The 21,882-nt window shown below is 43.5% G+C and overlaps 1 protein-coding gene across 1 annotated transcript; it reads right to left on the reverse strand.

The window, feature by feature from the left end:
• Positions 1–2,731: 2,731 nt before the first annotated feature.
• LOC118370483 (glutathione hydrolase 1 proenzyme-like) lies at positions 2,732–13,231 on the reverse strand. The gene is made up of 12 exons (XM_035755520.2): positions 13,065–13,231; positions 12,324–12,454; positions 12,070–12,159; positions 9,491–9,683; positions 9,135–9,299; positions 8,869–9,014; positions 4,384–4,520; positions 3,852–4,039; positions 3,626–3,753; positions 3,388–3,503; positions 3,161–3,274; positions 2,732–3,026 (listed from the first exon to the last, which is right to left on the reverse strand). Exons 1-12 carry the CDS (start codon positions 13,229–13,231, stop codon positions 2,880–2,882), a joined length of 1,722 nt encoding a protein of 573 aa, XP_035611413.1. The 3' UTR covers positions 2,732–2,879.
• Positions 13,232–21,882: the final 8,651 nt, after the last annotated feature.

Genomic DNA, 21,882 nt, shown 5'->3' on the forward strand with positions numbered 1-21,882 from the left:
TACATGCCACCAAGGGTCTCTTCACAGTCCTCAAGTTCAAAACGTATTCACGGCAATGCACTGTATTATACAGAGCCAGAACTCCCTTGGATCTCCAATTACTCAGATGTAGTTTTTTGTGGACCCCAGGAAGAGTAGCTTCTGCTAACGTTAAATGGGGATCCAAAGAAAAAACGGTACATATAATAAAATCAATGTCCGAACTAACAAGTAAATTGGTAAGAGTTCTGAATGCCATTACGCAATCTTACAGAAGCTATAATAACACGTGTGAAAAATAATGTACACACAGTGAGAGTACGGTACTGTATTAGCTTTTGATGTATTGCATTGACATCACCAGGGCCTGGTGTCACATGTACGGGTTTATATTGATCCCCCTCCAGGTCTATTAACAATTCAACCAGTGTTAACTTTCAGCATTTAGCTCTGTCATGTCTGCGATGAATACTAATTACTTTGACTTATTATTTTGCCTTAAAGGAAGTGAGAATAGCTTATTTTTTTTAAACAAATGCAGTAATAGTAATGTGATGTTTCAATAGTAGAGCTTGTGAATGAGTAAGGATTTAAATTGGATCCTCCCAGGCACTAGAATGAGTAAGGATTTAAATTGGATCCTCCCAGGCACTAGATGTGAATTATGAAAACATGCAAATATACTACCCAGTGTTGGTGTCTGGTGTTCATGTGGGATCATTTGGAGTAAAGCAGCTCAGTCCTTGGTATAGATGTAGGATCTTAATTTGAGCCCGTTTGCTACAACAGGAAAATAATCCTGCAGCAACAGGCAATGTGAATTATAATTAATGGACATTTTTGTAGGGGTTGATACATTTTCCATAAGGGAAAATCAAGTCTGAAATACACTTTTTTGTTTTACATTTCCTGCATTGCAGGATGTTTTTCCTGCAACAGGGTGAACAAATTAAGATCCTACATCTATATGTGCCCGAGTGTTTCATCAGGTTTAGCTAAATGATATTAAGGAAAATGCTTGAATAAAGCCTTAGTTAATCAACTTTCCAATACAGAATGTTCTCTGTCCGGGGCATTTCAAAGCTGTAAAATTGTTGCGGTAAAATAGTTGTTAAAAGCTTTGCCTCTGAGTTTTTGTCTCTGTTTTATATCCTGCTTTCCAAACTTTAAGGACTTTGTTCCTTTCTAACTATACAGTAAGAGATGTGATATGACCCTGTCAGAAGTTACAGTATTAATGAGGTCATGTCATGAGCTGTTGAAGTCTGTTGATGGGAAATTGTTAGTCATATAGTATAGCTCGCTACCACATGCGTTTCCTACTGTGACATTTAGCCTTTTACGGTAGGTTAATTCATCCCCACATACACACTTTGCCCATTGACCATAGTACAGATACTATGTCCAAAATGTGATGCCAATAGACAGGTTAAATATTTTCTAACAGACATTGTCCCTTTTTGCTATATTTGTTTAAAGTGTATGGTCTGTTACGCATTCACTATACCCCTGAGTGGCACTGAGAATAGTTGCTTTACATATGTTTTCATGTTATGACATAATTTTCTAACATTTTGTGGAATATAAATCAAGGTTTCATGTTTACTGTCCAAAAAAATGGATCAAGTAAATACATTTTTGTGGAAAAAATGTTATGGAACACCTTACGAGATGATCATCAATAAATATGTCTACATGTTCACTCGTGAGAACAATTCAACCCTGAAGTAAGCCCTCTTTTTCTCTTTGAAACTCTCTGATTACCTGTGTTTTCATTGTTGGTCAATGCTGATCCAATTGTTGTAGTCTTGTGAACATTATTACATCCTTAAACTGTTCCATGGATATATATTGTAAATTATTGATCTTGAACCAAAAGCAACACAATTGATATATATATATATATATATATATATATATATATATATATATATATATATATTAGGCAAACTGTGATGATGATTAATAATAATCTCAAAATAAAAGCACCAGTCATTCCTATTCTGACCGATGAAAGACAAACATGAATATAGAGATGGCACTGTTAATTGGAATATGAAATATTGAGATGGTACAGACCGTAGCGATTAATAATCCAATTAAAACAATGTGGAGGAGAACTGTGTATAATGAATTGCTCTATTTCTTTATATCAGACTGAGGTATACTTGGTCATCAAAGACAGGATAATAGAGGAGAAGTTGGAGGGTAGTTTCTCTCCACTTTATGACACCAATGAGCGTAGAAAGGTGGACCTGGTTTACCAGAGTGGACTAAGGTTAAAGGGCATTACCGAGATGAGGAGAGGAATGAGTGTATGTTTCTGTTGGTTTGTAATATAGTCTGTGGGGGTGGTTTTCATCTGAATTGGATGCCTAATCAGCCAGCCTGTCTGTGGAAGCAGGAGTGTGTGTATGGGTCTCAGTTTGTGTAAACTGGGGTGTCTGTATGGGTCTCAGTTTGAGGGAGCAGGTAATGATGGTGGAAAAGAATCTGTACAGTTACATATCGCTATTTTTTGGGACGATGTATATTGATACTTTGACTCCAAGTATTGATTTGTAAAAAATGAGGTAGCTTTAGCTAGAGTTAGTCGGCTGTACCTGTTAATCTTACAGCCTGTTCTCCATCTTTTTAAATAGTGAGCTGACATGTTTTCAGCTATTTTTATTTCCATGACTGATTAAAACTAATTTTCTCATGGTGTCTTGTCTCTCTGCAGCTGTCATAACGTGAGCAATATGTTTGGAACGTCAAATCGCAATAAAATCACAGTATCGAATCACAATAAATATATAATTGTGGGAATCGCATACATGTATTGGCACCTAAGTATCGTGATATCGTATTGTGAGGTCCCTGGCAATTCCCAGTCCTAGTAGTGGCTTGTGTGGTTGGTCTCAGTACCCAGCGGCATAGCCCCACTTCCTGGGGTCAGATTCAGCATGAAGCCGGTCACCCTGGCGCACCACCGCCTGAACCACAGCACATGTGGCTGTCAGGAACTCTGTCTCATGGTTCTTCAAGGCCAAACCAGCCTTCACCCTCTGTAAGGAAAGCATATAGAACACTGTGAAACTTCTATTCAAATAGACACCCTGCATCACTAGCATGATAACCAGCCACGATCTTGACACACTGTAGGGCATGTGTATTGAAGATCGTCAGCCATTTAACCCACCTCGTCAAACCCGGGCTCTCCCTGTGTGGTGTTGGGACTCAGCTGGTTGTGGATTCTGGGATCTGCCACAGCTTTCTTCAGGTCGTAGTTAAAGAACAGCGCATTGAGAATCACCTGCAGAACGAACTGCCAACTATTCAGTCACAGACGACTACTTGGTAGAATGCAAAGAAAGTATTAAAGAGTATTTTCACACAGCAATGAAAGGGCATGGTAGCCTGGCTCACCGTGGCAGTTGCCGTGGTGATTTTTGTTCCTCCTGAGGCCCCCACCACCATCTTGACTTCCTTGCTCCCCTTGTCAAAGAGAATGGCTGGACACATAGAGGACAAGGGCCTCTTACCTGGAGAGAGGCAACTAGGGAATTAGGTCAATCCAGATCCACCATCAAGTACCAATTTCTGGTTATCCGAGTCGGCTGATGCACTGAAAACTTTGGTGTCTGTAGTCAGATGAACCCTTTACCTGGTCTGATGAAGTTGCTTGGTGAAGGGGGCACTCCATAGCCATTCGTGATGAGGGGGTAGCTGAAGTCATCCATCTCATTGTTGAGGAGGATTCCTGTAGAATGCGACATGACTTTGGAGCCAAACCTAGGGAGGAAGTAGAACAGAAAGATAATGAAGACAGGTGAGTAATGAGGACTACTTCCAGTACATTTTTTAAATCAAAACTGGGACTTGATTCTTACAAATGGTTGATGGTGCTGGTGGCTGCCACTGCACTCCCGTCCTCTGCCACCACAGACAGATGTGCTGTCCCGTGGTTCTCGGGGACAAAGTACTCCATCTCATAGTAGTTCATGTGATGGGTGGTATCATCTGTAATCTTCTGACGGAAGGCATCGGCAAAGTAATCTGAAGTCATGTTGTGGATGAGCTGAAGAGGTGAGGGGACAGGAGAATGAGGCTCTGCCATTCAAATGAATGCCAATTCCACCATACGGAACAGTGTAGAATGTTGAAGATGGAGTGGTTTGCATTTACTGACATTTCAACATAGCAGCTTTACAATAGTCTAATCAACTCTCTTATATGAGCATATACATATTTACTCTGTCTCCAACGAACATGACGTTTCAACACATACTAGGACCAGTTGATTGAATATGATTAGTAAGTGCCTGATTGGAGTAAACTCTTGAAAGAGTATACATCTAGTAGAGACATCCTATTAGAGAACTATTCAATATAAGCTCTGGGAAAGATGGGGATGAGAGTTACATCAGAGATGCGGAGGAATTGTGGATCTCCCAGCATGCTTCGCTTGGCATAGGCAAAACGGAAGGCCTCGACCATGCGGTGGTACGTGAGGATCTTCTTCTCAGTGCTGGAGACACTGTCTGAGGTAAAGTTGTATCATGCATGGGAGAAAACCTGGTAATCAACCATAACCACAATCCCTACATTTATTAAACAATAATACAGTATATTTAATTTGATCACGTCAATATACACTTTGACTCTGAAGTGGACATTGAAAAGGTGTTCCCCATATACAGTAAAAGCTCAATATAAAAGTACGGTTCATTCTGTCTCCCAGTCCCAGTCTATCAGTGTTACAACTGTTTCAGTTCACAGCCGTAGAGGAGAGGATGGGAGAAAGGAAAGAAAGCTAAAACCAAATGGAAATATTTGATGAATTTCAGCTGACAAGCAGTATCAGAAGTCATGGTGAACCATCAGGATGAAGGGCTTGAGCGGGCCCTGACATGCCATTAGCAGAAGTCATGATGAACCGTCAGGATGAAGGGCTTGAGCGGGCCCTGACATGCCATTAGCAGAAGTCATGATGAACCGTCAGGATGAAGGGCTTGAGCGGGCCCTGACATGCCATTAGCAGAAGTCATGATGAACCGTCAGGATGAAGGGCTTGAGCGGGCCCTGACATGCCATTAGCAGAAGTCATGATGAACCATCAGGATGAAGGGCTTGAGTGGGCCCTGACATGCCAGTGTTACATGGTTCCCCCGCCACTCATCAGTGTCCAATTAGAGGTAAATTGGAAAGATTAGAGTTTGCGGTAGAGGCAGGGGGCCACGGTGAGTGGGTGGCCAGGCAGAGGAACCACAGGAAGACGAGGTTCAGGCAGTTTAAATACTCTGGAATAAGTTTTTCATCTATTCCTCTGAGACAAACACTGTCACATTATATAGCCATTGTACTGGGTACCAGCAGAGAGAGGAAGTCTGGAGGAGGACATCTATGGACTATATATCCAATAGACCCTGCATGAATGTGGAGCTGAAACAGAGCTTGGAAGAGGAGATTTATTTCTACACCCCAATAACTGGTCACTCAGCAGCACCACCACAAACAAAAGGTGGTTATCTTAATTTGCATGGTCAAGAGAGCTATACATGTATGGTGCACACAGTAATAGGATGAGATACAGTGCCTTGCAAAAGTATTCATCCCCCTTGACGTTTTTCCTATTTTGTTGCATTACTACCTGTAATTTAAATATATTTTTATTGGGATTTCATGTAAAGGACATACACAAAATAGTCCAAATTGGTGAAGTGAAATGAAAAAAATGAACATGTTTCAAAAAATTCTAAAAAATAAAAAACGGAAAGGTGGTGCGTGCACATGTTTCAACACCTTTGTTCTGAAGCCCCTAAATAAGATCTGGTGCAACCAATTACCTCCAGAAGTCACACACTCTGTTAAATAAAAGTCCACATAGGGGGGATTATAAGTGTCACATGATCTCAGTATATATACACACCTGTTCTGAAAGGCCCCAGAGTTTGCAACACCACTAAGCAAGGGGTTCCACCAAGCAAGCTGCACCATGAAGACCAAGGAGCTCTCCAAACATGTCAGCGACAATGTTGTGGAGAACTACAGATCAGGGTTGGGTTATAAAAAAATATCTGTCACGGTTTTCATATGGTGAAGGAGAGTCGGACCAAACTGCAGCGTGTATATTGCGATCCATGTTTAATCAAACAACGTAAACATGAATAAACACAAACACTACAAAAACAATAAACGAACCAAAAACAGCCTATACTTGTGTCAACTAAACCAGCACAAGGACATCAAAACACTCAGGACAATCACCCACAATACAACCAAAGAATATGGCTGCCTAAATATGGTTCCCAATCAGAGACAACGATAAACACCTGCCTCTGATTGAGAACCACTTCAGACAGCCATAGACTCTCCTAGAACACCCCACTAAGCTACAATCCCACTAAGCTACACACCACATACAAAAACCCATGTCACACCCTGGCCTGACCAAATACATAAAGAAAAACACAAAATACTTCGACCAGGGCGTGACAATATCAGATACTTGGAACATCCCACGGAGCACCATTAAATCCATTATTAAAAAATGGAAAGAATATGGCACCACAACAAACCTGCCAAGAGAGGGCCGCCCACCAAAACTCACAGACCAGGCAAGGAGGGCATTAATCAGAGAGGCAACAAAGAGGCCAAAGGAGCTGCAAAGCTGGTGGTGGCAGCATCATGTTATGGGGATGTTTTTCCTTGGCAGGGACTGGGAAACTGGTCAGAATTGAAGGAATGATGGATGGCGCTTGAGGGGCTACCTCTCGTGCCTGTTGCGCTGCCGTGTACGTGGCGCCAACTCCATACGCCGGTATCTTTCCTCACACTGTTCCAGCGAATCCCAGGCGGGCTCCGGCACTCTCCCTGGGTCGACCGACCACCTTTCTATTTTGTCTCAAGTTGTGACATAGTCCAGATCTCGCTGCTGCCTGATACCACGCTGCTTGGTCCGGTTGTGGTGGGGGATTCTGTAACAGCCGTTGTTGGTGGAAGAAGGTGAGGACCAAGGTGCAGCGTGGTATGTGTCCATATTTACAGTGCCTTGCGAAAGTATTCGGCCCCCTTGAACTTTGCGACCTTTTGCCACATTTCAGGCTTCAAACATAAAGATATAAAACTGTATTTTTTTGTGAAGAATCAACAACAAGTGGGACACAATCATGAAGTGGAACGACATTTATTGGATATTTCAAACTTTTTTAACAAATCAAAAACTGAAAAATTGGGCGTGCAAAATTATTCAGCCCCCTTAAGTTAATACTTTGTAGCGCCACCTTTTGCTACGATTACAGCTGTAAGTCGCTTGGGGTATGTCTCTATCAGTTTTGGACATCGAGAGACTGACATTTTTTCCCATTCCTCCTTGCAAAACAGCTCGAGCTCAGTGAGGTTGGATGGAGAGCATTTGTGAACAGCAGTTTTCAGTTCTTTCCACAGATTCTCGATTGGATTCAGGTCTGGACTTTGACTTGGCCATTCTAACACCTGGATATGTTTATTTTTGAACCATTCCATTGTAGATTTTGCTTTATGTTTTGGATCATTGTCTTGTTGGAAGACAAATCTCCGTCCCAGTCTCAGGTCTTTTGCAGACTCCATCAGGATTTCTTCCAGAGTGGTCCTGTATTTGGCTCCATCCATCTTCCCATCAATTTTAACCATCTTCCCTGTCCCTGCTGAAGAAAAGCAGGCCCAAACCATGATGCTGCCGCCACCATGTTTGGCAGTGGGGATGGTGTGTTCAGGGTGAGGCTGAATAATTTTGCACGCCCAATTTCTCAGTTTTTGATTTGTTAAAAAAGTTTGAAATATCCAATAAATGTCGTTCCACTTCTTGATTGTGTCCCACTTGTTGTGAACACGGAAATAACCAAAATAACTAAGAGAAACGACCGAAAACCGTTCTGACTGGTGCAGACACACAACAGACAACAGAATATAATCACCCTCGAAACACAATAGAAAACAGGCTACCTAAATATGGTTCTCAATCAGGGACAATGATAGACAGCTGCTTCTGATTGAGAACCATACCAGGCCAAACACAGAAATAGCAAATCATAGAAAAACTAACATAGACAACCCACCCAACTCACGCCCTGACCATACTAAACCAAAGACATAATAAAATAACTAAGGTCAGAACGTGACAATATTGGAGACTGAGACGGAGGTTCACCTTCCAGCAGGACAATGACCTTGTCCTTTAGCATACTGCTAAAGCAACACTTGAGTGGTTTAAGGGGAGACATTTAAATGTCTTGAAATGGCCTAGTCCAAGCCCAGACCTCAATCCAATTAGAAGATGCACCAGCGGAACCCATCCAACTTGAAGGAGCTGGAGCAGTTTTGCCTTGGCATATATTGAAGAAGAGACAAAAATCCTAGTGGCTAGATGTGCCAAGCTTATAGAGACATACCCCAAGAGACTTGCAGCTGTAATTGCTGCAAAAGGTGGCTCTACAAAGTATTGACTTTGGGGGGGTGAATAGTTATGCAAGTTCAAGTTCTGTTTTTTTGTCTTATTTGTTGTTTGTTTCACAATAAAAAAAACATTTTGCATCTTCAAAGTGGAAGGCATGTTGTGTAAATCAAATGATACAACCCCCCCAAAAATCAATTTTAATTCCAGGTTGTAAGGCAACAAAATAGGAAAAATGCCAAGGGGGTGAATACTTTCGTAAGCCACTGTAAACCAGCACTGCTATAATGTAAATTAACAGCATACTTTTCTTATGTGAACAGCATCAGGCCTGCAAAGCAGAGCGCCTCAGGTGTGATGGCTCGGAAAACAATTATCTTCGGTCCTTATACATTTATAATGTAGCATAGGCTGTCCAAATGTGACCCACAGTTTGATATTGAATACAACTCTGTGGCATCAGTGGGAAGGCTTACCATCCAGGATGCTGAGTATGAGGGACAGGACAGGGCCACTGGCGGGGGCATTGGGTACAAACATGGTGTACCCCCCCACAGTAGCATTGAGAGGATTCTCATCCAAAAAAGGCTTGTATTTCTTTAGGTCATCCAGTGTGATGATACTGTACCATCTGAAACACATACACATAAACACATTCTGTAGCACGTACAGCCAGCAGACCCTGAATGAAATTATATCAAAATTGCAGTTTGTTCATATTTGGTAGATATAAGGGTGAAACCAACTTGAAGCCTGAATGTCCTTCACAAGGTTCTCTGCCAGCGGCCCTTCGTAAAAAGCATTAGGTCCCTCATTTGCTATTATTTCATAGGTGTCAACGAGTTTAGTAAAGGTGATGATGTCATTTTCCTTAGGGATGCCACCGTTTTTGTCACAAAATACCTCACTGAAAGAGAGACCAAAAAAAGAGATGTCATGTCAGAGACAACATACGAGACACTGAGCTCTCATGTTTGCGTATAAGGGCATAAATCATCAACAGGGGATGTACAGTATCTTCTCATGTGAAAACTTGACCCTCTGAACAGTAACTCAGATCGTCACTCCATATTACCCCTCCCTTGTAGGCATTCTCACCATAAAGCTGTGTCACAGATGATGGTTTCCCTGTTCTTGGAAATAGCGGTGGCCAATGCCCTGCCCAAAGGAAAGCCTTTCCGTGCCAACTGGATTGCAGGCTGGAAAAGCTCTCTCCATGGCAATTTTCCATGGCGATAGTGTGCCATCTCATACCCACGGATCTCCCCTGGTATGGCGATGGACAACCTTCCTGCCAAACATTACACGTAATGTAACAGATTGTGAAAGGATATATTGGAAGATGATAGGTTGGAGTGCAGCTTTTGATCTTCTCTAATGTACTACTCTTCATTCCTGTTCCCAAGAACTCTAAGGGTACCTGCCACAATGACTATCGCCTTGTAGCACATCTGTAATCATGAAGTGCTTTGAAAGGCTGGTTATGGCACACAGCAACTCCATCATCCCAGACACCCTAGACCCACTCCAATTTGCATACCACCCCAACAGATCCATAGACAATGCAATCTCAATTGCACTCCACACTGCCCTCACCCACCTACAATAGATAAAAGGAATACCTATGTGAGAATGCTGTTCATTGACTACAGCTCCAAGCTCATCACCAAGCTCGGGACCCTGGGACTGAACACCTACCACTGCAACTGGATCCTGGACTTCCTGAGGGTAGGAAACAAAACCTCCGCCATGCTGACCCTCAACACGAGAGCCCCACAGGGGTGTGTGCTTAGACCCCTCCTGTACCCCCTGTTCACCCATGACTGCGTAGCCAACCACGAATCCAACACAATCATCGAGTTTCCTGACGACACGGCCGTGGTTGGCCTGATCATCGGCGACGATGAGACAGCCTACAGGGAGGTGGTCAGTGACCTGGCAGCATGGTGCCAAGACAACAACCTCTCCCTCAACATCAGCAAGACCAAGGAGCTTATTGTGGACTACAGGAAATAGGGGGGCCAACACACACCCTTCCACATCGACAGGGCTGTAATGGAGCGGGTCAAGAGCCTCAAATTCTTTGGTGTCCAAATCACTAAGGACTTAAAATGGTCCAGACACACACACACAGTCATTAATAGGACACGGCAGCGCCTTCTCAGGAGGATGAAACGTTTTGGAATAGGACCTCAAATCTTCAAAACGTTCTACAAAAAGTTCTACAGCAGCACCATTGAGAGCATCTTGACTGCATCACTGCCTGCTATGGACTCTATGCACACTCACAGGCCTCTACACACTCACTCACACTTCAACACACATACACACTTCATTGGCTCACACACATAACACGCATTCATGGTCCTTCTGTAGCTCAGTTGGTAGAGCATGGCGCTTGTAACGCCAGGGTAGTGGGTTCGATCCCCGGGACCACCCATACGTAGAATGTATGCACACATGACTGTAAGTCGCTTTGGATAAAAGCGTCTGCTAAATGGCATATATTATACTGACACTACACACACAAACACTCACACACAATCATTATATAAGTTGCTGCTACTCCATTTATCATATCCTGATGCCTTGTCACCTTACCCCTATACATACAGTATCTACCCCTACCACTCCAGTATCCCTGCACATTGTTAATATGGTATTGGCACTGAACCTGTCAATATCGCTTACTTACTTTCTTGTGTTTTTCTTATTTCTATTTCTTGTGTGTTTTTATTCTACACTGAACAAAAATGTAAAGTGTTGGTCCATGTTTCATGAGTGGAAATAAACAATCCTAGACATGTTACATACACACAAAAAGCTTATTTCTCTCAAATTTTGTGCACAAATTTGTTTATGTCTGTGCTAGTGAGCATTTCTCCTTTGCCAAGATAATCCATCCACCTGACAGGTGTGGCATATCAAGACGCTGATTAAACAGTGTGGTCATTACACATGTGCACCTTGTGCTGGGGACAATAAAAGGGCCCTATAAAATGTGCCGTTGTGACACAACACAATGCCACAGATGTCTCCAGTTTTGAGGGAGCATGCAATTTGCTTGTGGATTGCAGGAATGTCCACCAGAGCTGTTGCCAGAGAATTTAATGTTTATTTCTCTACCATAAGCTGCATCCAATGTCGTTTTAGAGTATTTGGCAGTAGATCCAAGCGGCCTCACAACCGCAGACCATGTGTAACCACGCCAGCCCAGGACCTCCACATCTGGCTTCTTCACCTGTGGGAGCGTCTGAGGGGGGATGGGGGCGGGCTGAGGATAAAGCCCTTTGGTGGGGAAAAAACTCATTCTGATTGGCTGAGCCTATGCCCTCCCAGGCCCACCCATGGCTGCAACCCTGACCAGTCATGTGAAATCCACATATTAGGGCCTAATTAATTGATTTCAATTGACTGATTTTCATAAATGAACTGGACCTCAGTAAAATCTTTTAAATTGTTGCATGTTGCATTTTTATTTTTGTTCAGTATAGTACTTTACTTTATTTAATAGTACTACTGATATTGATTACTGCATTGTTGGGAAAGAGCTAGCAAGAAAGACTGTACTAGTGGATGTGACAATAAAACTTAGTGTCTTTTGACTCTATTGCAAGGCCATCTTTCATTGTAAATGTGCAACTCATCTTTTTGTTAGGTGACTGATCAAATATTACCCTTCTTGGCTAACTGGGTGCTATTCCCAAACATGTCCTCTGTTGCGTTGGCGGGAGCCGTCTCTCTGGAATCAATGGTCTCTACCTTTCCTGTGAAGGAAGAAAGAATCATTATATCACACCAAGTTACAATGGAGTGAGCTATTACATTTCCTGTTTTTAGTTCAGTTGTGCCAGTCAATGTTTGATTTGTTGACATCATTAAAGATACAGTTGGTTTAGGTTTAAGTCAAGGATTAGGGCTCAGACTCTACCAGTTGTGGCATTATAGATGGTGAAGAAGAGACCTCCTCCAATGCCCATGCTGTGGGCATTCACCAGCCCAACACACAGCAAGGCAGCAATAGATGCATCCACTGCAGAGCCCCCTTTCTGCAACGTGTCTCTGAGATTTTTATTGGACACACAAACACACAGACAAAAGTTTATAGTCAGTGGCCCTGATTTGCATACACAATTTATTTTACCTTTATTTAAACAGGCAAGTCAGTTAAGAACAAATTCTTATTTTCAATGACGGCCTAGGAACAGTGGGTTAACTGCCTGTTCAAGGGCAGAATGACAGATTTGTACCTTGTCAGCTTGGGGATTTGAACTTGCAACCTTCCGGTTTACTAGTCCAACGCTCTAACCACTAGGTTACCCTGCCGCTAGGCTACCCAAGCGCTAGTTTGTGAAGAAACAGCAGGCAGTTTACACAGACAGAATGAATTATGATGACAAAATCATAAGTATTTGTGATGATGGATGAATATACATACACTCAGAAGAAGGAGCATATTTTTATGTTCAGACAAAGAAACATTTGAGCCTGGTATCTGCTATTTAACGGCCTACTTGAGACAGCGTGTTTTGAAACAGGGATCTTTGTATTGTATCTGAATGTCTACAACAACATTTCAATTAGTAATTTCACCGGTGTGCAAACGTTTGAGACTAGTACTGTATGTATATGTATAGTATGTTTGTGTTTGTGTGTGAAAGAGAATTCTAACCTGCTGATTTCTGAGCATCGGCCAGCATCGGCTGCCACGGCAGCCCTTAAGTAGGAATGGCCATTCGAAGACGTACTGCTCCCCAAACCAAAGAAAACTCCCACAAAGGTGCTCACGGCTGCCACCAGCAGCACCACCAGACCCACCACTATAGACTTATGGACCATCTTTCTATCAGGGAAACACAGGACATCACAGTAGAGTCAAACTCAATTGAAAAGAGTTAGACAAGTATAAACACACAGAAACACCCCCACACAAATGTACCTTCAAAATAGAAAAACAGCAAAGACGATTTTTTCAAACATGTGTATCACAATTATAAAATGTGAGTTGTGGCTAAGTTCTCTAACATTCTTTTCAGATATAAAACCAGGCCATTACAACTCACCTCATTCAACAGTGTGTCCTCCTAACCTTATCTAGAGAGTAAACTCGATAGTAATCCTTTTGGTATTTCAACTCAATAAGATACAGTTACCTCCTAACTAGTATATTTTGTTGAAATCTGAGACTGTGTTTACACAAGCAGCCCAACTCTGATTTCTGTGCCCCTTTATTGGCAAAAAATCTGATCTGGGTCAGAAGACCAATTACTGGTGAAAGTTTTTTGTCTGCCATTGTAAACGTACTGTCACGGCTGGCTGAAGGACTGGACCAAGGTGCAGCATGGTAAGCATACATTTGAACTTTATTTAAAAAATGACGACGACAAAACGAAGAACAAAAAAACAACCGTGAAGCTTTGGGCTATGTGCCCTGAACAACTACAAAGTTAACTTCCCACAAAACAGGTGGGGGAATAGGGTACCTAAGTGTGCTTCTCAATCAGAGACAACAATAGACAGCTGTCCCTGATTGAGAACCATACCAGGCCAAGACATAGAAATACTAAACATAGAAAAAAGGACATAGAATGCCCACCCTAGTCACACCCTGGCCTAACCAAAATAGGGAATAAAAAGCCTCTCTATGGCCAGGGCGTGACAGTACCCTCTTCCGGCTGCAAAACCTGACTCTAAAGGGGAGGGTCCGGGTGGGCCTTCTTACGGCGGCGGCTCGGGTACGGGACGTGGACCCCGCTCCACCTCAGTATTGGCCCACTTCAGTCCGGGACCCTCGCAGCGGGCCCTGGACTGAAGACCCTCGTAGAGGGCGTCACTGGACTGTGGGGCGCCTCTGGACTGAGGGGCTGCGGCTCCGGCAGCTCCGGACAGGCGGTCGGCTCTGGCAGCTCCGGACAGGCGGGCGGCTCTGGCAGCTCCGGACAGGCGGGCGGCTCTGGCAGCTCCGGACAGACGGGAGCACCTGGAGGGAGGAGACGGAGAGACAGCCTGGTGAGTGGGGCTGCCACCGGAGGCCTGGTGCGTAGTGGAGGCACCGGATACACAGGGCCATGGAGGCGCACTGGCGGTCTCGAGCGCAGAGCTGGCCCCACCCATTCTAGCTGGATGCCAGCTTCCCCCTGGCAAATGCAAGACGTTGGCACCGAGCATACCGGCCTGTGAATACTCTGCATCGGTACCGTGCACATCACCCCATAGCACGGGGCCTGACCAGTCCCATGCTCGCCACGGTAAGCACGGGGAGTTGGCTCAGGTCTGCTTCCTGACTCTGCCAACTCCCCGTGTGCCCCCCCAAAAATTTTGGGGGGGCTGCCTCTCGGGCTTCCTTGCCAGCCGTGTTCCCACGTACCGCTGGTTCCTCTCTCCGGCTGCCTCTGCTCTCCTAGCTGCCTCCACCTGTTCCCATGGAAGGCGATCCCTTCCCGCCAGGATCTCCTCCCATGTGTAGACTCCCTTGCCGTCCAGAACGTCCTCCCATGTCCAGAAGTCCACCTTACCATGCTGCTTGGTCCATTGGTGGTGGGAAGTTCTGTCACGGCTGGCTGAAGGACTGGACCAAGGTGCAGCAATGTAACCGTACATTTTAAATTTATTTTAAAAATGATGCCGACAAAACAAAGACACCTCCAAATGAAAGAGTTTGGGGAAGGCCTAACCACACCCAGTAATGTTGAGGAATCTACAACTTCAGTAGCACTGTTCGGACTTATTCAATGAGTCTAAATATTAAAGCTATCCGTAGAGACATGCATCGGCTTACGAATAATACAATGGTGATTAAATTTGCGTTGTGTGACAGAACTGCACATTTTAGAGTGGACTTTATTGTCCCAAGCACAAGGTGCACCTGTATAAAGATAATACTGTTTAATCAGCTTCTTGATATGCCACACCTGTCAAATGAATAGATTATCTTGGCAAAGGAGAAATGCTCACTAATAGGGATGTAAACAAAATTGTGCACAAAATTAGAGAGAAACAAGCTTTTTGTGCGTATGGAAATTTTCAGGGATATTTTATTTCACCTCATGAAACATAGGATCAACATTTTACATGTTACGTTTATATTTCTGTTCAGTGTTGATAAAAATAAATAATGGTTTTGTCCTGTGCCCATTCCCAAGGTATTTCATTTGGTTTCTCTATGTGTTTAAAGAACATTGGTCCGCAGCACTTTTGAATTGAGATTGTGTGTCACATTCATCACTAAATCCCAGCACATGACAAAAGACGATAACCTTCCTCTGTGAAGCAAATCCTGCCTGATGCCAACAAAATTAAACCAACAACACAATAGACTGGAATCAGATAATACCTCCTCCCTTCAGTGCTATGTATTTACTGCCATGCAAATTCCTTAGCCTGTCAAACAGTGTTCAATGCATGTAACATCTCTGGACACTTCATTTAATCACCTGAAATACATTTCAATTAACAGGTGTGCGTTCTTCAAAAGTTAATTTGTGGAATTTCTTAGTTCTTAATGCGTTTGAGCCAATCATTTGTGTTGTGACAAGGTGGGGGTGGTATACAGAAAATAGTTATATTTGGTAAAATACCAAGTTAATATTATGGCAAGAACAGCTCAAATAAGCAAAGAGAAATGACAGTCCATCATTACTTTAAGACATGAAGGTCAGTCAATACGGAACATTTCAAGAACTTTTAAAGTTTCTTCAAGTGCAGTTGCAAAAACCATCAAGTGCTGTGATGAAACTGCCTCTCATGTGGACCGCCACAGGGAGGCCCAGAGTTGCCTCTGCTGCAGAGGATAAGTTCATTAGTTACCAGCCTCAGAAATTGCAGCCCAAATATATGCTTCAACTAGTTCAAGTAACATACACATCCCAACATCAACTGTTTAGAAGAAACTGTGTAAATCAGGACTTCATGGTCGAATTGCTGCAAAGAAACCATGACTAAAGGACACCGATAAGAAGAAGAGACTTGCTTGGGCTAAGAAACATGAGCAAGACCGATGGAAATCTGTCCTTTGGTCAGGAGTCCAAATTTGAGATTTTTGGTTCAAACCATCGTATCTCTGTGAGATGTGGTGTGGGTGAACGGATGATCTCAGCATGTGTGGTTCCCACCGTAAAGCATGGAGGAGGAGGTGTTATGGTGTGGGGTTGCTTTGCTGGTGACACTGTCTGTGATTTATTTTGAATTCAAGGCACACTTAACCAGCATGTATTCCACAGCATTCTGCAGCGATACACCATCTCATCTGGTTTGGGCTTAGTGGGACTATCATTTTCTTTTTCAACAGGACAATGACCCAACACACCTCCATGCTGTCTAAGGGCTATTTTACTAAGAAGGAGAGTGATCGAGTGCTGCATCAGATGACCTGGCCTCCAAATTGAGATGGTTTGGGATGAATTGGACAGCAAAGTGAAGGAAAAGCAGCCAACAAGTACTCTGCGTATGTGGGAACTCCTTCAAGACTGTTGGAAAAGCATTCCAGGTGAAACTGGTTGAGAGAATGCCAGGAGTGTGCAAAGCTGTCATCAAGGCAAAGGGTGGCTATTTGAAGAATCTCAAATATAAAACATATTTTGATTTGTTTAACACTTTTTTGAAAAACCCTTGAATGAGTAGGTGTTCTAAAACTTTTGATCGGTTGTGTATATTATTTAAGTATAGAATACTCTGTAATACTCTGATGGCTAAATGTGAGAGAGAAAGAGAAAACATTAACATTAATGAATCCATATTTTCTACATCAATTGTGATTTGATCAAATCAATGCGCTGAATACAACAGGTGTAGTAGACCATACAGTGAAATACTTACTTACAAGCCCTTAACCAACAATGCAGTTTAAAAAAATAAGTGTTAAGTAAAAAATAGATAAGTAAGAAATTGAAACTAAAAGTTACAAAAAATGTAATAGCAGCAGTAAAATAACAATAGTGAGGCAATATACAGGGGGTACAGGTATAGAGTCAATGTCAAGGTTTAGTCAAGGTAATTGAGGTAATTTTTTATTTTTTTTATTTCACCTTTATTTAACCAGGTAGGCTAGTTGAGAACAAGTTCTCATTTGCAACTGCGACCTGGCCAAGATAAAGCATAGCAGTGTGAACAGACAACACATGGAGTAAACAATTAGCAAGTCAATAACACAGTAGAAAAAATGGGCAGTCTATATACAATGTGTGCAAAAGGCATGAGGAGGTAGGCGAATAATACAATTTTGCAGATTAACACTGGAGTGATAAATGATCAAATGGTCATGTACAGGTAGAGATATTGGTGTGCAAAAGAGCAGAAAAGTAAATAAATAAAAACAGTATGGGAATGAGGTAGGTGAAAATGGGTGAGCTATTTACCTATAGACTATGTACAGCTGCAGCGATCGGTTAGCTGCTCGGATAGCTGATGTTTGAAGTTGGTGAGGGAGATAAAAGTCTCCAACTTCAGCGATTTTTGCAATTCGTTCCAGTCACAGGCAGCAGAGTACTGGAACGAAAGGCGGCCAAATGAGGTGTTGGCTTTAGGGATGATCAGTGAGATACACCTGCTGGAGCGCGTGCTACGGATGGGTGTTGCCATCGTGACCAGTGAGCTGAGATAAGGCGGAGCTTTACTTAGCATGGACTTGTAGATGACCTGGAGCCAGTGGGTCTGGCGACGAATATGTAGTGAGGGCCAGCCGACGAGAGCATACAAGTCGCAGTGGTGGGTGGTATAAGGTGCTTTAGTGACAAAACGGATGGCACTGTGATAGACTGCATCCAGTTTGCTGAGTAGAGTGTTGGAAGCCATTTTGTAGATGACATCGCCGAAGTCGAGGATCGGTAGGATAGTCAGTTTTACTAGGGTAAGCTTGGCAGCGTGAGTGAAGGAGGCTTTGTTGCGGAATAGAAAGCCGACTCTTGATTTGATTTTTGATTGGAGATGTTTGATGTGAGTCTGGAAGGAGAGTTTGCAGTCTAGCCAGACACCTAGGTACTTATAGATGTCCACATATTCAAGGTCGGAACCATCCAGGGTGGTGATGCTAGTCGGGCATGCGGGTGCAGGCAGCGATCGGTTGAAAAGCATGCATATGGTTTTACTCGCGTTTAAGAGCAGTTGGAGGCCACGGAAGGAGTGCTGTATGGCATTGAAGCTCGTTTGGAGGTTTGATAGCACAGTGTCCAATGACGGGCCGAAAGTATATAGAATGGTGTCGTCTGCGTAGAGGTGGATCAGGGAATCGCCCGCAGCAAGAGCAACATCATTGATATATACAGAGAAAAGAGTCGGCCCGAGAATTGAACCCTGTGGCACCCCCATAGAGACTGTCAGAGGACCGGACAGCATGCCCTCCGATTTGACACACTGAACTCTGTCTGCAAAGTAATTGGTGAACCAGGCAAGGCAGTCATCCGAAAAACCGAGGCTGTTGAGTCTGCCGATAAGAATATGGTGATTGACAGAGTCGAAAGCCTTGGCGAGGTCGATGAAGACGGCTGCACAGTACTGTCTTTTATCGATGGCGGTTATGATATCGTTTAGTACCTTGAGTGTGGCTGAGGTGCACCTGTGACCGGCTCGGAAACCAGATTGCACAGCGGAGAAGGTACGGTGGGATTCGAGATGGTCAGTGACCTGTTTGTTGACTTCGCTTTCGAAGACCTTAGATAGGCAGGGCAGGATGGATATAGGTCTATAGCAGTTTGGGTCCAGGGTGTCTCCCCCTTTGAAGAGGGGGATGACTGCGGCAGCTTTCCAATCCTTGGGGATCTCAGACGATATGAAAGAGAGGTTGAACAAGCTGGTAATAGGGGTTGCGACAATGGCGGCAGATAGTTTCAGAAATAGCGGGTCCAGATTGTCAAGCCCAGCTGATTTGTACGGGTCCAGGTTTTGCAGCTCTTTCAGAACATCTGCTATCTGGATTTGGGTAAAGGAGAACCTGGAGAGGCTTGGGTGAGGAACTACGGGGGGGGCGGAGCTGTTGGCCGAGGTTGGAGTAGCCAGGCGGAAGGCATGGCCAGCCGTTGAGAAGTGCTTATTGAAGTTTTCGATAATCATGGATTTATCGGTGGAGACCGTGTTTCCTAGCCTCAGTGCAGTGGGCAGCTGGGAGGAGGTGCTCTTGTTCTCCATGGACTTCACAGTGTCCCAGAACTTTTTGTAATATGTGACTCTACCTGGATTTGGTCTTATGTAGCAAAATGTTGAATTGGGTTTTTAACATTGGTAAAACAGAGATTCAGAGCTACCAAATGGTATATCATACACTGCATTTTTGATGAACAATGGGAAAGTAATTCTGCTTTGAAAGTTGATACACTTGTAAACACACTTTTGAGTAAATGGCATTTTAGTGTTTATGTGAGAGAGCTCTTCTTTGTCTACACCCATTCAGCATCGTTCACACCCTCTTAAGCTATAGCCCCACATATCTTGTTGCATTCAGAGCACACGCTTGACGCTCTGGCCGATAATTTGTTTACCTCTGGATAACATGAAAACAGCCTAACCAGCTCTGCTGGCAACAATTTCATTATGCTTTTTTGCCGACATTTACTGACACCGACCATATTCAACGGGTGTTGTACACTTTCGCTTAAGACATGTAGCTAGCTACCTAGGTAAACAATTAACCTAGCTAGGTAAACAACATGTACGATCACACACATCCAGTCACGCCATCTAAAGTTAGCTAGTTAAACAACAATGAACAGTGCCAAATCATGTCATTACTACCCCTGCATGAATAATAATGACAATAATAATAATAATAATGTCATACACGCAATGTTCTCCAGGGAGCCAGCCAGCTAACAGTACACTTTGGCTTAAGACATGTACCTAGCTAGCTAGGTAAACAATTAACCTAGCTAGGTAAACAACATGTAAGATCACACACATCATGTCACAACGTTAGCTAACGAGCCAGCCACCTAACTAACAGTACACTTTAGCTTGAAATTAAACAACTTTCTGTCAAAATTAGAAACGTGTATTATCTGAAAATGTAGCTAGCTAGACTATCTTACATACATCATCATGCATGGTGGACCCTCCCTGTCACGGAACCATGCCACAAACGTCCTTAGCTTGAAAGCGTAATCTGGAAACAGGTGTTTTCCCATCTCTTTGGCTATCATACTCTATTTCCACTGATTTCAAAATTTGATCCTCCAGAAAGTGGAGAGCAACATTTATGCAGCTACATTTAAAAAGATGTGTTCAACAGGATTACCAAACAGAGACTGACCAGCTCAAATAAACAAAAGCCTTCTATATGGCAGACCAATCAGAACTCATCTCTCAGCATGTCCAGCCCACTCATTATCTTAGCCAATCATAGCTAGTGGGAAGGTTGCTGGCTTTTTAGGTGGTTTAAACAAGGCTCGTAATTTCTCTTTGTATATTTACAGATGGCATACAAGTCTGTTATTAAGGCACATGAAAGTACACATGTTCAAGAAGACATTTCTGCCAAAAAACACATTTTTATTTAAAAAAATGTTTATGTTCAAACTGCTCTCCTGTGATGTCGTGACTTGCGACATACGCAGAGTTTCCTGAATCAGCTCACATATGTACATGTAGGTACAGTTAAAGTGACTATGCATAGATAATAAACAGAGATTAGCAGCAGCATAAAAGAGGGGTCTGGGTAGCCCTTTGATTAGCTGTTCAGGAGTCTTAACGCTTGGAGGTAGAAGCTGTTTAGCGCTCTGTTACCGCTTGCCGTGCGGTAGCTGAGATAACAGTTTATGACTAGGGTGGCTGGAGTCTTTGACAATTTTCAGGGCCTTCCTCTGACACCGCCTGGTATAGAGGTCCTGGATGGCAGGGTAGTGCGTACTGGGCCGTACGTACTACCCTCTGTATTGCCTTGCGGTCGTAGGCCAAACAGTTGCCGTACCAGGCAGTAATGCAACCAGTCAGGATGCTCTCGATGGTACAGCTGTAGAACCTTTTGAGGATCTGAGGACACATGCCAAATCTTTTCAGTCTCCAGAGGGGGAATAGCGTTTTATCGTGCCCTATTCACGACTGTCTTTGTATGTTTGGACCATGATAGTTTGTAGGTGATGTGGACACCAAGGAACTTGAAGCTCTCAACCTGCTCCACTACAACCCTGTCGATGAGAATGGAGGCGTGCTCGTACTCCTTTTCCTGTAGTCCGCAATCATCTCCTTTGTCTTGATCACGTTGAGGGAGAGGTTGTCCTGCACCACACAACCAGGTCTCTGACCTCCTCCCTACAGGCTGTCTCATAGTTGTCAGGGATCAGGATAATGGTGTTGATGTGAGCCATGACCAGCCTTTCAAAGCACTTCATGGCGACAGACGTGAGCACTACAGGTCAGTAGTCATTTAGGCAGGTTACCTTAGTCTTCTTGGGCACAGGGACTATGGTGGTCTGCTTGAAACGTGTTGGCATTACAGACTCGGTCAGGGACAGGTTAAAAATGTCAGTGAAGACACTTGCCAGTTGGTCAGCGCATACTCGGAGTAC

The sequence above is a fragment of the Oncorhynchus keta genome, chromosome 12 (genome assembly GCF_023373465.1).
Source record: "Oncorhynchus keta strain PuntledgeMale-10-30-2019 chromosome 12, Oket_V2, whole genome shotgun sequence".
Lineage (NCBI taxonomy): Eukaryota > Metazoa > Chordata > Actinopteri > Salmoniformes > Salmonidae > Oncorhynchus > Oncorhynchus keta.